General features: G+C 45.2%; 1 protein-coding gene across 5 annotated transcripts in view; it reads left to right on the top strand.

Moving 5' to 3' along the window:
- The window catches only part of Fmnl3 (formin like 3), a 60641-nt gene that overhangs the window by 22973 nt on the left and 15415 nt on the right, over nt 1-22253 (top strand). For all 5 annotated transcript variants that reach the window (XM_090325361.1, XM_090325352.1, XM_090325359.1 and 2 more), the window contains exons 2-5: nt 13769-13852; nt 16755-16835; nt 17189-17265; nt 21059-21142. In XM_090325361.1, coding sequence (XP_090181487.1) covers nt 13769-13852; nt 16755-16835; nt 17189-17265; nt 21059-21142 — 326 coding nt within the window. The remainder of the gene's footprint in view (nt 1-13768; nt 13853-16754; nt 16836-17188; nt 17266-21058; nt 21143-22253) is intronic.

Raw genomic sequence — 22253 nt, 5'->3', positions numbered from 1 at the left:
CCAGTGATTGTAAATAGAGATTCCCTCCTCGAACACTTGTATGTTAAACTTGTCATTTAAAATATGATGTAAAAATCAACGTTAATAAATTCTTTAAAAAAAACACATGACATGATGGAAGCTACATGACTGGGCTTAAATCTGTGTTCTACTTTCGGTGTGACCTTGAGACCACTGAAAATCAGATTCAGAATTCTCTCACTAGTTAAACAGATATAAAATAACATTCACTTCCAGTGGTTACTGAGGGCAACCACTTTTGAGAAAAGTGTCTGGCCTATAAAAGCTATCCACTAACATTTTATTCCTCATCTGTGGCCCTGAGTGAACATGGCACTTAGGATGCCAGATACTTCAAGAAGCAGAGAGAATTCTGGGTTTCTTTGGGTCTTGGGGAGGGAACTCTCCAAAGGCTAACTGCAAGAATGTATTCTTTTCTAGCCAGAGAGTTAAAGGAAATATAAAATATTAAAAAGGTAAGACGAACTGAAAAATGATATTCAAGTATGGGTAGTCATGGCCTCTGTCAATCTCTAGTCTTAAAAACATGGCAGGATAATAGTCCTGAGGGACAACCCAGATGTCAAGAACACACTGAAGTCATCATGATTCCTCCCAAAAGAGCTGAGTACTGAGGACATACCCATTTGAGATCTAGTATAAAAGCAAGGCCAGTGCTAGAGACTTGGTTCTGTGGAAGTCCCTGAGTTCAAGCTCCACAAACAAAACAAATTTTGTATATGAATATAGCTGGGCTTAGATGTGTGACAGATGTATTCCTGGGATGGGCCTCAGTTTACCTTTCCATAAAGCAGGAGTCATGCTCCTCCTACATGTGTTTGGAGGTAGGAAAGGGATTCATTAAGTTTTATTGTCAGTTATAAGATCCTGGATTTATGATGAGACTTTTGAAAAGTCTGATCTGGTTCCAGGCAGGGCACTGGGTGAGATGGAATGCTGCCTCAACAGCTTCTGCTGTGTACTTGGGCAGCCACTTTCTATTAAGCTACTTCTGTGTGCAAGTCATCCTTGCCCAAGAACAATTGTGTTCTAGGCTAAGTCTGTACCCTTATGGAGTGTCTAGGCTCATTCAGGAATATACAAAAAGTGAACAGCGTAAAACTTATGAGAGAATTCAGTGACCCATAAAACCTTACAATTAGGGGCCAGGAGTTTGGCCTAGTGGTTAAAGTGCTTGCCTAGCATGCATGAAGACCCGGATTCGATTCCTCGGTACCACATACATAGAAAAAAGCCAGAAGTGGTGCTGAGGCTCAAGTGGTAGAGCTCTAGCCTTGAGAAAGTCCAAGAACAGTGCTCAGGCCCTGAGCTCAAGCCCAGGACTGGCAAAAAAAAAAAAACAACCTTACAATTAAATGATTTTTAAGGGGGCTGGGAAAGTGGCTTAGTGGTAGAATGCGTACCTAACATGCATGAAGCTCTGGGTTCAATTCCTCAGTACCACATAAGCAGAAAAAGCCAGAAATGGCACTGTGGCTCAAGTGGTAGAGTGCTAACCTTGAGCAAAAGAAGCTCAGGGACTATGCCCAGGCCCTGCGTTTAGGCCTCAGGACTGGCAAAAAATAACTTACAATTGAAGGATTTAGAGCCGGGCTCAAATGATAGAGCACTTGCCTAGCAAAAATAAGGCCTTGCTTTCAGACCCTAGTACCAGAATGAGTGAATGAATAAATGGATAAATAACATAAATAAATAAGTAAATGGTCTGGCTCAAATACGTACATACCTATTATAATTCTAGCACTCAGGAGACTGGGGTATATGGATAAGAAATTTGAGGCCAGGGGCCGGGAGTTCGGCCTAGTGGTAGAGTGCTTGCCTAGCATACACGAAGACCCGGGTTCAATTCCTCGGTACCACATACATAGAAAAAAGTCAGAAGTGGTGCTGAGGCTCAAGTGGTAGAGCTCTAGCCTTGAGAAAGTCCAAGGACAGTGCTCAGGCCCAGAGCCCAAGCGCAGGACTGGCAAAAAAAAAAAAAAAAAGAAAGAAAAAAAAAAGAAATTTGAGGCCAGCCCAAGCTACATAGCTAGTTCGAGGTCAGCCTGGGCTGGAAGATCCTTCCACAAACAAAAAAGGGAGGTGAGGATGTTTAACATAGTACCTGGCCTAAAGTAGATGTTTATAAACTTAAGCTTCCTCTTTCTTTTAGGGCATAGTATGTAGTATGTAGAAAACACTAAATAAAGGTCTTGGTTGATTGCATGTAAAATAAAATAATATTAGCTCCTACTTTATAGGTTTGTTATACGAATGAAATAAGTCTTATCAAATATTTGTCCATTTTATTAATGTTAGCTGTTATTTTAATTTTTAATAACGTTATTAAATCCACCTATGTAACATAGCTTATAAGTCCCTTTGTCATCTGTGTCTTGTTTCTCATATATACTTTCATCCTGTTAAACCTCTTACAAAATCCTGGATTTGTTACAGTGTTTTGTGGTCCCATATATTTGCAAACACTCTAGTCTCTCACTGTCTTTCTTCCTTTGTTGCTTGACTCCCTTCTGCTTAATGTTTTAAGATTGGATCCTAAAATATTTCTTTCAGGAAGCCTTATACTTGGTATGATTAGATGTTGCCTCACTGGGCTCTACAGTGTCATCGCTGCCTCTTTGATAGCAGTGCTATCTTTGCTCACCCCTGTTTTGCTGGCTTACCTTGCCTCAGGATGTAAATTTTCCAAAGATAATGATCATACCTTGTTTATTTTGATAACTACCAGATTCTAGGTTGGTGAACAGTTGTGTCCCAGCTAAGTGTTGGATAAAAAGCCTAAACATAGTTCATAATAATGTGCCACATTTATGAACACAGCAACCCTATGTGGTGAATACAGTTTCTTCCTTCCTCTTACAGATAAGGAAGCAGGCTTATAGGCATTAAACCACCCTTCCAAAGGAGTAAGTGATGCAGCCAGGATTCCACCGTAGGCAGGGTGGACCCATGTGTCTATAGGACCATTGCTGTAATTGATTGTAGGGATCTCGACTAAATGTCCAATAAAATGTGAAGAAATATTAGCTGTAAGTTTAATAATTAGTACATGCATGGAGACTTTGACTTACGAGAGAAGATGGGGTTTCACCTATTGTGAACTAGAGCAGGGTATGGCTAGCAGTTGTAAAGGAGGTAATCTCAGAGACTCATGGAGTAGAAAACTGAAGGACAGGAGGAACAAGAGTATGTAGTAGAGAAATTAAATTTGTAGGCTTTACTGAGTCCATACTCTGGTGATAAACAGGCTCACGGGATCCCTGTGCTCAAGAGCCTATAGTCTAGCAGGCTGTAAAAGGATGAATCTGATGAAAGGACCAAGAAGTAGCTTAAATTACAACATGAACTATGTAGTGTTAAGACTAAGAATGGGAAATAGGAGTTTGTTGAGGAAAAAGCAGCATATGAAGAAAGTTACTTGAGCTGTAGTTTATAAAGCAGTTTATAGGTGAGAGTCCAGAAATAGCAAAAACTAGTGAGATTAGCCATTGCTTGCAAATAATCAGGACAAAACAAGGACTTGGTGGTGGAATAGATCAGTTGATTATTTATTGAGCACTTGCACATGATTCAAAGGATGCGGTATGCCCCCTACTCTTTGGTAGTTCAAGTTCTGAACAGAGAGATTTTCCCTAAATAAAAGACACTGTGCCTCATGCCTATATTCCTAGCTACTCAGGAGGCTGAGATCTGAAGATCAGGGTTCAAAGCCAGCCAAGGCAGAAAAGGACCGGAGACTCTTATCTCCAGAAAACAGAAAGTGGGTCTTGGCTCAAGGGTAGGGTGATAGCCTTGAGCTGAAGAGCTCAGGGACTGTGTCCAGGCTGAGTTCAAGCCCCATGACCCACAAAACAAGAAGGCTATACTCATTCCATTTTATGATACTTCTGGGAGGTTATACATACTCCTTCTGATATATTCCATAGCCATATCAAAATACAAGGCTCTTAAACATTCTACTGAACATGGCTAAGGAAGATGAAGATAAGAGTTTGAGGATAACAAGCAGGTTTTTGGCATGTCATTTGTTCTTCTCATGATTATGCTTAATACTTAGAAGTGTTTTTAGATTGGGTAGTCACAAAGCTATTAGATTTGAATCCTATTAATAGGTAAGGATTCAGAAGTCTGGGCAAACAGTCATGAGTAACTCCTAGGGTCAGAGAATGGGAAGACACGCTATCTATCTGAGGAGAATCCAAAGTAGGAAGGAGAGGATGAGTTACTCAAGATGATGGAGCCAAGTCTTAGCTTAGAAGTGAAGTATTTTCCATAAGATTTTTTTTTTTGCCAGTCCTGGGGCTTGAACTCAGGGCCTAGGCACAGTCCTTGGGTTTTCTCAAGGCTAGTACTCACAGCCACTTCTGCCTTTTTCTGTGTATGTGGCACCCGGGGCTTCATGCAAACTAGGCAAGCACTCTACCACTAGGCCACACCCCTAGCCCTAACTGCAGCTGGGCATGCCTCTTACCCCATTTATTTAGGAAATAGAGATCAGGAGGTCACAGTTCAAGGCCAGCTTTGGCAATAAAAAAAGTTAGCAATACCCTATCTCAGACAAGCTCTATGTGGTGGCACACACCTGTAATCCCAGCTACACAGAACATAGAAGTAGGATCAAAATGAAGGCAAAAATTGCAAGAACCTATCTGAAAAATAAAAGGATTGGGGACTTGACCAAGTGGTAAAGCACCTGCCTAGCAAGTATAAAGCACTAAATTCAAACCCCAGCACTGCAGATACTATTAAGAGTATGCTAATGCTGGGTGCTGGTGGCTCACATCTATAATCTTAGTTACTCAGGAGGCTGAGATCTGAGGATGTGATTCAAGGCCATCCTGGGTAGGAAAGTCCATGAGACTTTTATCTCCAATAAACTATTCAGAAAAAGCTGAATGAAAATAGTGCTGTAGCTTAAGGGGTGTATGTAGAGTGCTAGCGTTAAACACAAAGAGGCTCAGGGACAATGCCCAGGCGCTGAGATCAAGCAGCAAGACCTGAGGGAGAAAAGAACATGCTAAGATTGTGGGGTACTGGTGGCTCCTGCCTGTAATCCTAGCTACTCAGGAGGCTAAGATCTGAGGACCCAAAGATCATGATTTGAAGAAAGTCCCTGACACTTTTATCTCCACTAACTGCCAGAACGCCCAAAGTAAAGCTATGGCCCAAGTAATAGAATGCTCACCTTGAGTACATAGAGCTCTGGGACAGCACTCAGGCCCTGAGTTCAAGCCCTACGAATGCTACAAAAATAAAAAAAATGAAACAAAAAAAATGCTAAGAATAAGCAATTTTGTTTTTTATGCAAATGATTCAATTCAGAGCCTATTTTTAAATGGAGAAGCGGAGTTTATCTTCCCTGCTTAGAAGTTTGGAAGATTTTTCTCTGTGTAGGGCATAGAGGGAGGAGGTACCTAAAGCAGAGATGATAGCTAGAGGAGTAGCACAGAGGGTCTGGCTGTTCCCATCCAGTTGGTGACAGTGGGAGAAATGAGAGACTTGGGGGAGACTCAGTGCCACAATGAGAGATGGACTATGGGATTCAGGGGAGAAAGGAAAGCGTCCTTTGAAATGCTAAGACTGCCTGTTGGGCTCCTTAGGCTGGAAGACAGCCTTGTGGAGAGAGGGAAGACCCCATTGGCTGAGGGAGAATGGGAGGCTCTGCCCCAAGACTCCTTGGCTTTGGAAAACCAGCTGCCCCCAGCGGAATAGTTTCCATTGTGCGTAACTGAGGAGTGTGTGGGTCTGGCTAACCACGAGCAGAGGCTGAGGAGCCAGAAGGCAGATCAAGTTGCTGTGATGGTGGCTGTTGAGCTAGGCCTGGGGCCTCCATTGGGAAATGCTCACAGCAGTTCTCCCATCTCCCAACAGTGTGTACTCCTAGGCTGGTTAGCTGGAGAGGTTGGCCACAGGCAGAATGTGGAGACCAGGCTCTCTGCAGTAGGTTACTTGTTATCAAGTGTGAAGCCAGTGATAAGACAGGAGAGGGTGGAGATAAATGCCTTGTGGCATTGGGGACCTAACCATTTTCCTTTTCCTCCTCAGAATCTAATGCTTAGAACCCTCCAGAGTGAAGTGGAGGCCTCAAGGCTGTAATTTTACTGGGAAAGAAAACATCTCTTTGTTTCACTGATACTGGCCTTCTAAGGGCTTCTCCTTCATTTGATTTGTCTAGTGGGAATCTCAGAGCTCAGCCAGAGACATCTGGTGAATTCATTTCTTTTTCCTTTCAGACTGCTGAAGGACTTGGCCCATAACTGTTCAGTAAGGCATTTCTGGTTATAGAGTCGTCAGTGACCACAGTACCATGCTCTCCAGATATAGTTCTGAGCCTGGCAGCTTGTCCCCAAAATGGTGGCTTCAATTAAGCAGAAACAGAAAAGCAGCTGGGTGCCAGCACCTCATGTCTATAATCCTAACTACTTAGGAGGTTGAGATCTGAAAATTGTAGTTCAAAGTCAATTGGAGTAAATAAATCCATGAGAATCTTTATCTCCAATTAACCAGCCAAAAAAAGGTTGGAAAGTGGAGGCATAATTCAAGTGATGGAGCACCAGCCACCACTTGAAACCCCAGAGCAGGCATAAAACAAAACACAGAAAGGCAGATGATTTGAGATATTATCGACACTTCAGGCAATGAATACTTACTTTTCTGATGCTCAGCAAATTTTCTGACCTCAGCAAATTTCTCGAAAACTTTGTGCTGTCAGACTTGAACTCGACCCTTGTGCTCCTGTGCAGTGGCTGGGGGTCTTATTTGATGGGGGATAAGGAGCAGTGAGGAACAGTACTTTTTTTTTTTTTGCCAGTCCTGGGCTTGGGCTCAGGGCCTGAGCACTGTCCTTGGGTTTTCTCAAGGCTAGAGCTCTACCACTTGAGCCTCAGCACCACTTCTGGCTTTTTTCTATGTATGTGGTACTGAGGAATGAAACCCGGATTTTCATGCATGCTAGGCAAGCACTCTACCACTAGGTCAAACTCCTAGCCCCAGAACCGTACTTTTATTTATTTATTTTTTGCCAGACCTGGGCTTGAGTTCAGGGCACTGTCCTTGGACTTTCTCAGGGCTAGAGCTCTACCACTTGAGCCTCAGCACCACTTCCGGCTTTTTTCTATGTACGTGGTACCAAGGAATCGAACCCGGGTCTTCGTGCATGCTAGGCAAGCACTTTAACCACTAGGCCAAACTCCCGGCCCCCAGAACCGTACTTTTAAAGCTCTGGAGTTTGGCAATCCCATGCCTAAACTCTTAAGGGGTAGCTGCTGCCTTCCATCGCTTCCTGTGTTGTGTAGCAGGCGGTTGGAGTGTTTACCTCTGCTGCATGAAAGAGGGCATAGGGCTGCCTATACTTCCAGCATGATGTCATTGACTGTTCTGTGATTTCCCCTTCTGCCACAGGGCAGTTCTTCACTCCAGAACCTTTTGTCATTGACTTAGGCCTATTCTAGACTCCCTCTCTCAGGTTATCTCCAAATCCACCCCTACATTGCTCTAGCCAGTCAGGCGCTTGGGGAAAAGTGTGGGTGTTTGGAGAGGCTTCTGTGCTTCACATGTCTAGACTTTTTAAAATTTCAGCTCTTGGACCTTTGATCAGACTCTGACTTTTTTTGTTTTCTTGGACAGGATTGCAGGTTTTTTTTTTTTTTAATGGGGGGGGCATTGGGAGCTGTGCTGAAATAATGAGATAAACAAACAGTGATGTGGAGGTGGCAGCAGCATAGGCTGTGGGCTGGGCTGGGCTGGGCTGGCCAGCCCAGCCTGCCTGCTGTCTGGGCGGGCTGGGTGGAGGAGGACTCCCGCCCTGTGCATTGGCCAGCTGGCTTGTGTTAAAGCACTAGCTGAAAATAACTCATTGTCTGGGAGCTGCTACTGCAGTAGGGCTGGTTGTGGCCACCAAGGGGCCAGGGCAGCAAGGGTGGTGTCTACTACCTCTTTAAGCTCTCAGCCTTTGGAGATGGGCCCAGCTGGCCACAGCTATGCCCAGTGCCCACCTATAGAGACACATGACAGGCAGGCTGGGCTGTTCCTGATGTTTTTCTGCCCTTTTGGAGACTAAAAATGGTCCTTTGTGCATTATGTTGCTGCTTTGTTACTGACATGGGAGCAGGCTTTTGGTTGGTGAAGGGGATCCTCATAGGAACACAGAGTGGGTAGTATTAGAAGTCTTCCTACAGCTGCCTCTTGGAGATACATGTTTTATTAAGAAAGAGTATGAAAAGTGGGGCTTGGCTCAAGGGGTAGGATGGTAGCCTTGAGCTGAAGAGCTCAGGGACAGTGTCCAGGCCCAGAGTTCAAGTCCCATGACTGACCAAAAACAAAACAAAACAACAACAACAAAAAAAACAACAAAAAAAAGAAACTCTGAGTTCAAGCTCCAGTATTGGCACCGGGTATGTGTATGGGCTGTGTGTGTGTGTGTGTGTGTGTGTGTGTGTGTGTGTGTGTGTGTGTATCATTTTTTGCTCAAGGCTGGTACTCATCACTTGAACCACACCTCCACTTCTGGCCTTTTTCCAATTAATTGAAGATCAGTCTCTTGCCCTTTTTGTCCAGGCTAGATTTGAACCATGATCCTCAGATCTCAGCTTCCTGAGTAGCTAGGAGTGCAGGCGTGGCCACCAGCACCCAGCTGGACTTCCAAGTTTTGTGCCCTCTCACCATTTCCTACCTGTGTTTCTTTGCCTACTAGGCTAATCTACGGATGCCAGGAAGGACTTGGTGGCAGCAGGTTCCCAAAAGTGTGTTAAGGAAGTATGTGGTGACCAGGAAAATACATCAGTTCACTTGTGGAACAGTTCTTGTCTCAGTTCCCCAGGGTTCCCCAGGCCCAGGGCCTGAGGACAGGGATTGAGGCTTCTGTGTTGGAAGGTGGGTCCAACCATCAGAAGCTCTGAGAAAAGAAAACTTTACTAAAGTCAACAGTGCACTTTCTGTATTTTGCTCAAAGTCAGCAACCTCTGCCGGCCTTCCCACAGCCCTTTTCCCAGGGATGTTTTAGATTTCTCTATGCCTGATTCTCAGAATCTATGCCATTTTTTTTCTTTAGTTCTTTCTTTTTTTAGCTATGCCATTTTTATTTTTATTTCTAAGTAAGATTTATTCTCATCTACTGGGACCAACAGAAACAGTAAAGTAGGGAATTTTTGGTAGTTCCTATTTCTGTGTGTTGGGTTTTCCCCAGGCCTGGCCCAAGAATACTGGCAAAATGAATATTAAGCCCCAGAGCAAGGCTTGCAGCTTTAAAGGAAACTCCAGAGCTACCAGCATTTCCCCTCCTTTACAGTGGGAAGGAAATGGGGAGGGGCTAAGTGGGCTGGGGGTTTAGAGCAGGAAGGGAAAGAAAACTCTGTAAGCAGAGCCATCTCCTCATCCCTTTACTGCAATCAACAGAGGTCTGGTGAGAAATCCACTTAGCAGGCAATCTGCCTGACCCCTCACATGAGCCAGAGTAGCCTTGCTGGAAGGGTGTCAGATCCATGCCTTTCACCTTCCTCCACTGTGTCTTCATTCTGAGACTTTTTGTTGGTTTTGAGTTAGAAGCCAGTTTCACTGTTGCTTTCAGTTTTAGTTCATGTCTGTTTCTCCTATTTCCTTTTGTGAATGTTATGTCTATAACTTGTCTCCTTTTCTCCCTACCAAGGGGTGGTGGTGGTGGTGGCTCTCTCATAACCCCAAGGATGATAGTATGTCAGTTGCCTCCTAGTCTCAGAGGAAACTAGAAAGAGATCAAAGAAGGGGATAAAGGACTGCTTTGTATTCAGTATTGAGAAGCAACTGCTAAAGAAGATCAGGGATCAGATATAGACAACCCCAAAGCAAGGGGGCAGACACTACATAGGCTTTTCAGGAGAAAGAAGGAAACTGAAGAGACCCACAGTGTTCCAGATACATATAGACATAAACTGTTTATCATTTGATCCTCATAAAACCCTGTGAAATTGTGAGATTATCTCCAATTTATGGGTGAGTTCACCAAAGTTCGAAAACTCTGAAGAACCCAAAATTAATCATGGACCCTCTGGCGCTGTGTTCAGTAGCCTGGACCTCTGCCTTTTTTCTGTTCACGGATTGCACTGAGGAGTTAGCAAGAAGAGCTCAGCTTAGCTCAGCTTCAGTCCCACTGAAGGAAAATACCAGAGTAGCAACCTTTGGCTGAGACAGGAGCTGTGTCAGGTTTGCGTGCTGGCTGTCCCCAGAACTCAGGAAGTTGTCCTTCCTAAGGGCAGAGCAGCTTCCTCTGGACATTGGAGTTCTACCGTATTCATGCACATCTTCAGGTAGAGGAGGGGCCTTAATGATCCTGTCTGACAGGAAGAGGACTTTCCTGGTCCTGCTGCCTTGGCTGATGGCTCTCACTGTTGCCCTGCTTCATGTGAGAATGCTGTAGGCTGAGCGCTTTCCCTTAGCCTCCTCCTTCCTAACACACTTCAGAAAGGCCTACCTGAAGCTCTACCTCTAGGATGTGGGCCAAATAGTCAGGGCTGCTTTGTGCTTGTTTCTGTATTCCATAGGTCCATCTTCTCTGAGGATTCAGAGTTTGACTGGGTCTCTGGTATGTCCCTTCCATACTCCTAGGGTAGGTCCCAAAGAAGGTGACTAGACAACCACTCGTGTTCTCAAGTCCACCTGGGTGAGGAGGTGCGAAACCTCAGCAGTGACAGTGGTTAGCCATGGAGAAAGCTGGTGTAGACTTTGCCACAATAACAAACTTCCCCCTCCTCTGAGCAGCTCCCTTCCAGGGGAGACAGCAGCAATCTATTTTCATGGCTCAGATTTGGAAGAAACAACCAGATGATAGCAGTTTACTTGGAAAGTGCAAAGCCAGGACTGGTCCTAGAGACTATTTCTTGGGTTCACTGGGCAGCAGCCCATGCCTAGTTTGAGTGGAGACTGCTCTGTGCCCGGGGCTGGCTTTAGAGCCCCTGTTGGTTAAGACCTCCTGTTCTCATCTTGTTGTTCTCACAGACATGCTGAGCTTGGCCTCTAGTGCTAGAGAAGAACTGGGGTAAGATGAGAGGTATGTGTGAATACTGCATGATACCTTATGTGACAAATGAATTATATTTAAAGATTTCTCAGCAGAAAAACCAGAAGTAGTGCTGTTGCTCAAGGGATAGGGCTGTAGCCTTGAGCTGAAGAGCTCAGGGACAACGCCCAGGCTCAGAGTTCAAGCCTAGGACTGGCAAAAAAAAAAAAATTCTTCTCAGTCCCTTAGACAGTGGAGGAACACCTCCCAGTATTCTTCCTTGGGGATCCTGGGTACATAGTTCACTCCCTGGATGAGGATGTGAAGGGGGATTAGGCAGAGCTAAACCATGCTTGGGTTGCCAGAGAGTGAGAGTTGCACTCAGAGCAGTAGAGAGAGAGATGAGAGGAAGTTCCTCCAGGAGGAGAGTGGGAAGTCCTGTGCATTGTCAGGCCCTTGTGACATTTCAGGTGGGGATCATGTTTGATTTAGGAGTTCGGGTGTGCAGATAGGATAATCTGATGAAAATGTCCAACTGTTTAGAGGTAAAGAGCTGTGAACAAAGACAGTCACACTGTGGAGAGAAATGTAATTGCAGGACACATAGGAGGGGATGTCATCCCCTAGCATGGTGCCATGCATGGGTCCCTTCAACCTTCCTCTCTCACAGTGTCATCTATCCATTTAGCAATTGATAGTGAACAAAATAGAATGATTCTTAGGCTGTTCTTCAGTGTTCAACATTAGCGTGTTCTAGTGAGGGGTCAGGATGCTGCTGTGTCTAGGTTTATTAGGAAAAGTGTCATAAATAGTTTAACACTAATACTTAAAGTCCTAAACTTTTTTTAAAACCAGTCCTGGGGCTTGAACTCAGGGCCTGGGCACTGTCCTTGGACACACGTTTTGCTCAAGGCTACAGCTCTGCCCTATAGGCCACAGCACCACTTCTGGTTTTTTCTGTGTATGTAGTACTGAGGAATCCAATCTAGGGTTTCATGCATGCTAGCCGAGAACTCTACCACCAGGCTATGCTTCTGGCCAAGTCCTAAACTTATTTTTGTTTCCAGTTGTAGGGCTTGAACTCAGAGCCTGGGCACTGTCCCTGAGCCTTTTGGTGCTCAAGGCTAGCGCTCTAACAATTATGCCACAGCACCACTTCCAGTTTTAGTCTCACAGGCACTTTTCTGCCCAGATAGGCTTTGAACTGCAGTCCTTAGATTGCAGCCTCGTGAGTAGCTAGGATAACAGGCTTGAGCCGCCAGCCACGGCACTTGGCAAGTCTTAAATTTACTTAGGTAAACATTTTTCTAAAAGTATTTGAGCAGCTCTCTTTGTCATGCTTTTACAATGCCCTTCTCATTATTTGCATCTGACTTGTGCAAGAGAGAGAGTGAAGGTGGTGGCACTTAGATAGTTGGTGGAGAGTCAGAGCTCACTCATTCATGCATGTATGCAGCACAGTAATGGCACCTGTCTTAGACAGTGGTAGAAAAATGTATTCTACTTCTCTTCTTAGAATTGGTGGCTCTCAAAGTTTTGAACCATCTCATGTTTTTTTTTGTTTTGTTTTGTTTTTTTGGTCGTGGGATTTGAACTCTGGGCCTGGGTGCTGTCCCTGAGCACTTAAGCTCAAGGCTACCACCCTACCCCTTGAGCCACTGGTTTTCTGGTGATTAATTGGAGATAAGAGTCTTAGGGACTTTTTAGTGCCCAGATTGGCTTTGAACCATGATCCTCAGACCTCAGCATCCTGAGTAGCTAGGATTACAGGCATGAGCCACCGTGCCCTGCTTCGTCTCATCTTAAAAAGTACATTTTACAGGCCAGGAGTTTGGCCTAGTGGTTAAAGTGCTTGCCTAGCATGCATGAAGACCCGGGTTCGATTCCTCGGTACCACATACATAGAAAAAAGCCAGAAGTGGTGCTGAGGCTCAAGTGGTAGAGCTCTAGCCTTGAGAAAGTCCATGGACATTGCTCAGGCCCTGAGCTTAATTCCAAGACTGGCAAAAAAAAAAAAAAAAAAAAAGAAGTACATTTTACATACATGTGCATATATACATGGAATGTAAGAAATGAAAGCTTGATGAAGCATTTATGAAATTTACTTGCAATAACTTCTGGTATATTCTACTCTATGTAAATCTCCTCATTTCCATTTTAAAAAGGTTAATTTGTCTTCATTACCATCTGTCAGGTCCACCTGGAAGCAATGGCCCCTTCCCTTGGCTCTATCCCCCCACCCCCGCACCCTAGAAATCCCCACCCAGCACCCCTAGCCCTGGCAACTGGCATCCCTGGGGGTGAGGGGGACCCCAGACTGAGGTATTTCCCTATTCTCTGAGGTCACCTCCACTTCTGTTGTGGCCACACCCCTGCCCCTACATAATCTCTCTCCTCCCACTATACTGTCTCTTGCTCCGCCCCATTCTATCTTGGGTGACTGGAGGTCTGCTTTCTTCCTTTCACAATAAACCCTCTTCTCTTGAACTGCATGGAGTTTCCTCTCGGCAGACCTTACACCATCTATTTTATCATCTATGGTTTAGAAGACATTGTTCACCAAATCTATTACAGTAGGAAGACAGGAGAGCAATGTTACCATTTTAGGCTGTGTTAGCAGCATCAGAGTCAAGGTGGAGTCTGGTAGCCTAGAAGGGGGAGGCAGGTACAGTCTAGCCTTCCTGCTCTTCAGGCACATGCTTGTGTGTGTTTACATGCTTGTGTGTATGCATGTGCACATGTAGGCAGGGATTCAGTCTGTTCGTTTGTATTCTTCAGAGCTCTATGAACCTGCCTCCTGACAAGGCCCGGCTCCTGCGGCAGTATGACAACGAGAAGAAGTGGGATCTGATCTGTGATCAGGTATGTTCTTGGGAAGAGCAGGGAGGTGGGGGGATTGCGTTGGACTATACAAGATAGGAACATCAAAGGCATCAACTGCAGCCCTGGCAGGAACCCAGCCTAGTTAAGGGGATAGCTCATGACAGACAGCACTGTTAGGCCAAACTCCAGCAAGGGCTGTTTTGATTGTTTCCAGTAGGCAGTGGTGCTGAGGTATTTTGTGTTAGGCTGCCTTTGGAGGAGGTGGGTAGTTTTCTCAGCAAGCGTGCTCCTACTTTTGCAGGACTGGGATTCAAGGACCTGACTTATATCTCTCACTTTGCTCCAGGCAAATAGCATGGTGCTTCTCACTGGTGCTTCTCATCATCTGCAGACTTGTAGGAATGAGAAATCCCTGTCCTCTAGTCTTCTCTTTCCAAATCTTGGAATAGTAAAGAAACCTGGTTTTTCTTGCATAGTTTCAAGAGCTAAATGAGAAGAGGGAGCATTAGTTCACTCAGAATCAGGGTTTTGGGTTTTTTTTTTGTTTTTGTTTTTGTTTTAGTTCTTGTTCCTGCTGCTGCTCTTGGTCCTGGAAGTTGAGACCAGGGTCTGGGTGCTGTCCCAAGCTTTTTGTTTGCGTGTTTGTTTGCTTAAGGCTAGCACTCTTTCACTTGAACTACAGCTCTACTTATTGCTTTCTGGTGGTTAATTAGTAGTGAGACTTCCCTGTTCTGGTTGGCTTCAAACCACAATCCTCAGATCTCAGCCTCCTAAGTAGTTAGGATTACAGGTATGAGTGACTAGCACCTGGCCAGAACCACGATCTTAGCTCTTTACCTGCATATATTGAAACTCATGGGTGGGTCGAGAGGAGTTGAATTTAAACAGGTTTATCTGCAAGGCTTTAACTTCCTCTTTCATATTTCTTTGTAGATATGGATAGACCCTACCCATTGCTAGCACCTTTGCCATGGAGCTTTGTCATGAAAAAAAATGATCTATTTGTTTCAAGCTCCAAATAAATAAAAATAATAGCTAGCATTTATTGAATGCTGGTTATGTATGAAAGACTACACTCTGAAATACCTCATTCAGTACTCATAAAAATCCTCTGAGGGGCTGGGAATATGACCTAGTGGTAGAGTGCTTCCCTACATGCACAAAGCCCTGGGTTCAATTCCTTGGTCCCACATACACAGAAAAATCCAGAACTGGTGCAGTGGCTCAAGTGGTAGTGCTAGCTTTGAGAAAGCTCAGGGACAGTGCCCAGGCCCTGAGTTCAAGCCCCAGGACTGGCAAAATAAATAAGTAAACCTCTGAAGAAGACACATCTGAAGAACCCATAGTTCATGAACCTGCCTAGTGCTAGAAAGTGATAGAGCCCAGTTGGGCTTGGGCAAGCTAGTGCCAGTTTTGTGCCAAATTGTCAACTGTGCCATCTGATTCAGAGGTCCTAATCCAAGCTTCTTTTTCTCTAATGGAGACCTATCCCCTTGGCTCTGCATTAAGAAGAGTTGGTTGGCACCTGCTTGGGTTTGACAAGCAGTGCTTTGGCACTGATGATACTTCAATAATACCCTGGCCTTTTCTAGGTCATTTAAGCATTCTCAAGCTTTGTTTTTTCCTTTAATTTGTTTTCAAGTCTTACTTCCTAACATTTTGTTTTGGGGACCCATCTCAGGGCTTCTCTGTCATCCATAAGTCGTTTTGTTTCTTTTTTTTTTTGCCAGTCCTGGGCTTGAGCTCAGGGCCTGAGCACTGTCCTTGGACTTTCTCAAGGCTAGAGCTCTACCACTTGAGCCTCAGCACCGCTTCCAGCTTTTTTCTGTATGTGGTACTGAGGAATCGAACCCGGGTCTTCATGCATGCTAGGCAAGCACTTTAACCACTAGGCCAAACTCCCGGCCCCCTTTTTTTTTCTTTTTATTTTTTTTTGCCGTCCTGGGGCCTGAACTTAAGGCAGCCTGAGCACTGTCCTTGGGCTTTCTCAAGGCTAGTACCTACCACTTAAGCCACAGTACCTCTTCCAACTTTTTTCTGTGTATGTGGTATGGAGGAATCGAGCTCAGGTCTTCATGCATGCTAGGCAAGCACTCTACCATTAGGCCACACTTCCAGCCCCCATTCTCAAGTTTTTTAGATTTTTTTGTTTGTGAAGTTTTCCAAATTTCTTCTTGGCTAGAAGAGGGAGTTGGACCAAAGTAGAGAGGGTATATTCCCATGTGCCCTGTGGAGGGGATTGGGAGGTGACCTGGCTTAAAGCAGCAGGATTTGGTGCTTGAGGCTTCGGCAAAGAGCGTGACTGTCGTCCTGAGCTGTGTTAACACTCTTAGCCAGTTTCGTTCTAGTTACAGGGTTTGGAGTTATAAAAGCTGGATGTGGGGCCGGGAGTTTGGCCTAGTGGTTAAAGTGCTTGTCTAGCATGCACGAAGACCCATGTTCAATTCCCCGGCACCACATACATAGAAAAAAGCCGGAAGTGGGGCTGAGGCTCAAGTGGTAGAGTTCTAGCCTTGAGAAAAATCCAAGGACAGTGCTCAGGCCCTGAGCTCAAGCCCAGTACTGGCAAAAATAAATAAATAAATAAAAGCTGGATGTGCAGGGCCACGCTCCCCTTTGCTTAGTCTTCCTAAACCCAAAGAACAGCATTCTCTAGTCATAGCTTTGTTTTAGGTACTGGTCATAGCGCTATAATCCCTGCATTTTAGTAACCAGAAGACTTAAAATAATTGACATAGAAAAGCATTTTTAGGCCCAGGGATCACTTACTGGAGAAAGAAAAGATTGCAAAAGATGGAAAATGCCTAGGGATAACTTCTGGAAATCTAGGATTGCGTGATGCTAAGGGCCAAGTGGCATCTGGGAGGCCGAGCCCCCTTCCTCAGGCTCTGTGTTTCTCCATGTACATGTATTTGTACATGTGTACATGTTCCCTTTATAGGAACGGTTCCAGGTGAAGAATCCCCCCCACACTTACATCCAGAAACTCCAGAGCTTCTTGGACCCCAGTGTAACTCGGAAGGTGAAGTATGAAGCAGACAGGCCTCCTGCTGCTGCCTGTATGGGTCCTGTATTTGGGCACAACCCCTTTGGGGACTGGAACATCTGCTTTTGAGCTAATAAGGGATGAATTTCTAAGCTCTAAGACCAGGGATTTGGAGTGGCTATTCAGGCTGGAGGTCTCTTTATCCTTACATTCTTTTTCTGAACATTTTGTTTATACTGTAAAGTTGGTGATACAAGCTTGTAATTTTAGCTCTTGGGAGGATGAGGCAGGAGAATTTCAAGTTTTGTGCCAGCCCGGGCTACATGGCAAGACTATCTCGAAAAGTTGGAGTGGGTCTGTATCGGTGACAGAAGATTCTGTGTTCACAGAAGTTCAGGAGAAGAGTGCAGGAGTCAACTAAAGTCCTGCGGGAGCTGGAGATCTCTCTTCGTACCAATCACATTGGGTGAGTAAAATTTGGCCATCCTAGCCTCTCTACTTGGTCCAGGTGTTGCTGCTACACAGGATCTGGTGTCCTTTGAGGATGATTTGCTGTTTATTCTTCCTGTCACAGAGTTGCCCTGGAATGGATTCTGGCTCCCCAGAGCTTCAAACTCTGTGCCTTCCCCCCCCTCCCCTTTCTGCTGACTGGATACTTCTGGCAAACTTGGGGCCTCTCCTGAGGGCCTCATCCTGTGGCTTTGGGTGGAAGACATTCCCACAGCAGCTGAGACTAGAGTCTGTTTGTGGCCTGGTGCAGAGCCAAGTGAGGCCCAGAGAAGGCTTGAGGGTGGGAGGTTACTGAGAGCTCCTTCCTATGTGATGACTGTTTGGACTTTTTGGTGCCCATTTTATTTACTTTTTTTTTTTTTTTGGTAGGTTGTGGGGCTTGAACTCAGGGCCTGGGTACTGTCCTTGAACTTCTTCCCCATCCCCATCCCCCCAAAAATACAACTAGTACTGTATCACTTGGAGCCAAAGCACCATTTCCGATTTTGTTATGAATTGGAAATAAGAGCCTCATGGACTTTTTCTTGCCTAGGCTGGCTTCCAACTGCAGTCCTCAGATCTCAGCCTCCCAAGTAGCTAAGATTATAGGCATGAGCCATCAGTACCAGGCTACCCCCCCCCCCCACACACACACACTAGTCATGGGGCTTGAACTATGGGCCTATTGTTCTTATTTGGCTGCTTTTGCTCAGGCTGACATTCTACTAGGTGAGCCACACACAGCTGTACTTCTGGCTTTTTGGTGATTAATTGGAGATAAGAGTCTCAACAAACTTTCTTGCCAAGTCTGACTTTGAACCACAATCCTCAGTTCTCTGCCTCCTAAATAGTTAGGATTAATCATGAATTACCAGTTCCTGGCATTATTTACTTTAAGAGAAAACAATTTTAAATTTTAGTTCATAAGCCAAAGAAGCTTCCTGAAGCAACACAAAAGATGTAAGGCAGGAGTTGATCATTTCCTGTATTTATAGATCTTGATGCTATTAAGCGATGGACAGAGCTCCCATGAACTATGACTTCCCATTCACTAAGAAGTGCCTAGCATGATGGCGAGTACCTCAGTGAATGAATAGGGGAGCCAGGAAGGAGGGTGAGGTTACTGGGTCCAGTCCCAGGTCCCTAAGCTTCCTGAGAGTGGAGTGGGAAAAGCTAAATGATACCATCAGCCTTTCCTCTCCTGTCACAATAGTGGCCTGCTTGCCTGCCCCAAGCAGAGCCTGCCTGGGACTCTACAGGGAAAGTCATCTTGGTGTATTCAGCTGCTGCAGCAGTCACAAAGGAAACAAGCACAGGAGAGGACAGGAAAGGGACAATTCCTGGCCTCAGAGCTATGCGGTGTAGCCAGAACATGGCTTCTGCAGTCATCTGAACAGAATGGAAAGCCAAGCCAATGGGAAAGGTGTGGCTATGGCTTCACCCTTGGTGAATCTTTCACAGAAAGAAAACTGGCTCCTCAGTTTGCCAATGAGATTGAGGGCAAGAATGACTGTAGTGACCCAGTACAGTCCCGACCACCCATGCTACTCCACAGGTCCTTCCTCTCTGGTCCTCTTTACGTCCTACTGTAGTTGGTGTGGTCATGAAGGGGTCTAGGTAGATAGAAGACCATAGCAGTGTGTAACAGTCCCTTCTGCCTTCCCACTTTACAGGGTCCTATACTCCCCCCGCACCCCCTTTCTGGCTTAGAGGACCCAGACTAACATGGGTTCTGGGCTCCAGGGCCTGGGACACACAGAGCAGTTGACAGTTGACTCCAGGACAGTTGACACACACAGGTCTAAACTTTGTCCTTAATTCCCAGGTACTTAGTGATAGTGCTGGCACTTAAGGAGTTTGTGCCATCTGACCTAAGACTTTCCTGGGTAGTTACTGGGATAGCTAAGATCCTAGTGTGAGTGTGCTCAAACATACTGCAAGCTGGGAGGAGATTAGGGCAAGATGAAGAAGAGTAGGGTCTTTCTTGGTCATGGCTGGAGTGGCAGGGGCCTGCAGAAGCTCATATGCAAGCAAAACCTGGAGTGGGGCCTGCTGGGAAGTTGGATTCCAGAGTCCCTGCAATTCCTTCTCCCTCCCTGGTTTGTATTGGTTTCTCTGCCTTGCCTAAGTGACCTTTAACCTTTCCTCAAAGTGTCAAGATCCCGAAAATAGCAGTGTAGATTCAGACAGGAAATGAGAAGGGGGTGGGGAACTGGAGAGCAGACAGACAGGAAATGGGAGGCCTGTAGGCCTCCAGAGAGGAAGCTAACTTCAGGCAGCTCCTGTGTCAGTCAGCTTTCAGCCAGAGCCTGCTGCCAAATCTCAGCCTGGCCTGTTGCTCCAGCCCTAGCCTCTCTCCTTTTTCGGGTGTGGCTAGCCAACCTCGCACGTCAGTTGTGTGTAAAAAGTGGCCTTGTAGAGCATTTGAATATAGCTGGCTTATACAGAACAGAGTACTCGTGAAAGTAAGGATTTTTTTTTATCTTGAGAGTTTATATCTTTGTGCAGTAGAATGAGTTTGTAATATAATGTTCCTTCCATAATTTGCTCTTGGTTTTTGTCCTAAATGGAGTGAAGGCAGTAGGCAAAAATGCCCTATACATTGTCCGTGTTTCTTGTTTTCGATGTACCTGTCTTCCATCCTCATCTGACCCCAAATGGTCATAGGGTTGTGGAGTTCTTTGTGTCCTGGTCATCCCCAGCCTTTTCTGGCTCTACCAGACTTACTGTGACTAAATATATAACCCTCATGAACCATTTTGCTCACTGCTTCCTCAAGCTGTCATCCTTGAAAGAAGTGTAAAGCCCCTTCAGATCTTTCTTTGCCCCTTCTGCCAGTATCTTGACCACACCTTAAGTTAACTGGGAACTTGCTGTCATGGTCAAAGCGTGGCTCTGCACACAGAGGTAAATACTCTGGAAATCTACTTAATTTCTTTCAAAAAATAATTTTTATTTGTGTATTAATTATACAAAGTGAAGGGTTTCATTGTGTTCTGGTTTGTTTGCCAGTCCTCAGGTTTGAATTCAAGGCCTAGGAAATATTCCTGAGCTTCTTTTGTTTAAGGCTAGTGCTCTACCACTGGAGCCATGGTCCCATTTCTGACCTTTTCTGAATAGTTTGTTGGAAATAAGAGTTACATGGACTCTTCTGCCCTGGCTGGCTTCAAAACTTTGATTGTTGGGGAGTTTGGCCTACTGGTAGAGTGCTTGCCTAACATGCACAAGGACCCAGGTTGGAGTCCAGCACAGCCAGAAGTGGTGCTGTGGCTCAAGTAGTAGAACTCTAGCCTTGAGAAAGCCTAAGGACAGTGGTCAGGCCCTGAGTTTAAGGCCCAGGACTGGCAAAAAAAACAAAAAAAACAAAAAACCTCCTCAGATTTCAGCCTCCTGAGTAGGATAAGGCACGTGAACCACCAGCGCCCAACTATTTGTGGTATTTGAAAAAAATATACAGGGCCAGGAGTTTGGCATGTTGGTAAGAGTGCCTGCCTAGCATGCATGAAGGCCAGGGTTCACTTCCTCAGTACCACATACATAGTGGGGACCAAGACATGAGAAAAGGACTGAAGCATGTTCACACAAAAACAAGTACTACTGAATGGGCCTGTGCTTATAAGACATGACCATGAAGGGATATTGGAGGTTTTGATTTTGAGGGCTTTCCCAGCCAGACTCCAGTATGTTCCAAAAAGGGTACTGCTGGTTCAGAGGACCCCTTTACCAACTTGAGCAGACCCCATTGCCATTGTGTTTCTTCTGTCTTGCAGGTGGGTTCGGGAGTTTCTTAATGATGAAAACAAAGGGTTGGATGTGCTGGTGGATTACCTGTCCTTTGCTCAGTGTTCTGTCATGTGAGTATCACCCCTGGGTAAGGTTGGAGACCCACTGGGAATATATAGACTCATTTTACTTAGAGGAAGAAGGAGGAGATTCTAGCAGTAAAGGTGGGAAGGGCATCCCAGCACAAGAGAAAGTAGTCCATAGGATGTGGAAGGGAACAGGCAGGCCAAGAGCATGTATAAGAATCAGTCAAGAATGGCCAGATGGGTAGAGGAGAAAGTATGTTTTGGGGTGTAGGAAGGCTATAATCCAAACGATAACATGCCAGGCAGGAAACAATCCAAGGAAATGTCTGCGATTCCTTGGTGAGCTGCATCGTCTCTGTAGAATTGAATCTTTCTGAAGGTGTTCTGGGTCCCCAGAGGAGATACTTACTTCAGACTATTGTTGAAGAATCTAGGAGCAATGAGCATGACTTTTGACTTGGACAGACAGATGAAGCATGTGGGAGCCTTTTTTACGTATCCCTTTTAGCTTTGAGGCAGCCAGAAATGAGTTAGCATAGAAAACACAGCACAGAGTAGTGCAAGGAGTCAGGCATTTTTTGAGTCAAATGAAACTGGCATTGAGTCTCAGTTGTGTCCTGTACTCTCTGTGGCCTCAAGCATGTTTATCCTCTTTAAAGAAAGGGTTGTAAGGATTAAATGGGAATGTGTACAAAGCACTAGTATTATTTGAAACATTCTAGGTCTTCACTGTGTATCTGCTTTACTGTTAAGTGTATTCCTACTCAGGGTAGCATGACCTACCACAATTACCTGACTATGGAAGGAAAAGGACAGTGATATTAAACGAGGTGGCTAATACCTGCAGATCTATGCCCTAAATGAATTAGCTCTGGAAAGAGCAGTGTACCTGACCGCTCCTGACTTTATGACGTCTTTTGTGTAGTTCACTAATACTGAAAGTCCCTAGTCCTAAAAAGCCCTAGTCCTAGGCCTAGGCCTAGACTTTTCCCTTTTTTACCATCCTACCCTTGAGCCAAGCCCTACTTCCCCATTTTCTTGAGGTTAATTAGAGATAAGAGTCTTAGGTCTCTTGTGCCTGGGTTGGTTTTGAACCTTGAGCCTTAGATCGTAGCCTCTTGAGAGGCTAGGGTTACAGAGTGAGCCACTGGGCCCA

Source organism: Megascapheus bottae, chromosome 2, assembly GCF_031878675.1.
Source record: "Megascapheus bottae isolate mThoBot1 chromosome 2, mThoBot2.hap1, whole genome shotgun sequence".
Classification (NCBI taxonomy): domain Eukaryota; kingdom Metazoa; phylum Chordata; class Mammalia; order Rodentia; family Geomyidae; genus Megascapheus; species Megascapheus bottae.
Note: the sequence above shows the minus strand (reverse complement) of the source record. Positions and strands in the feature narration are given on the sequence as shown.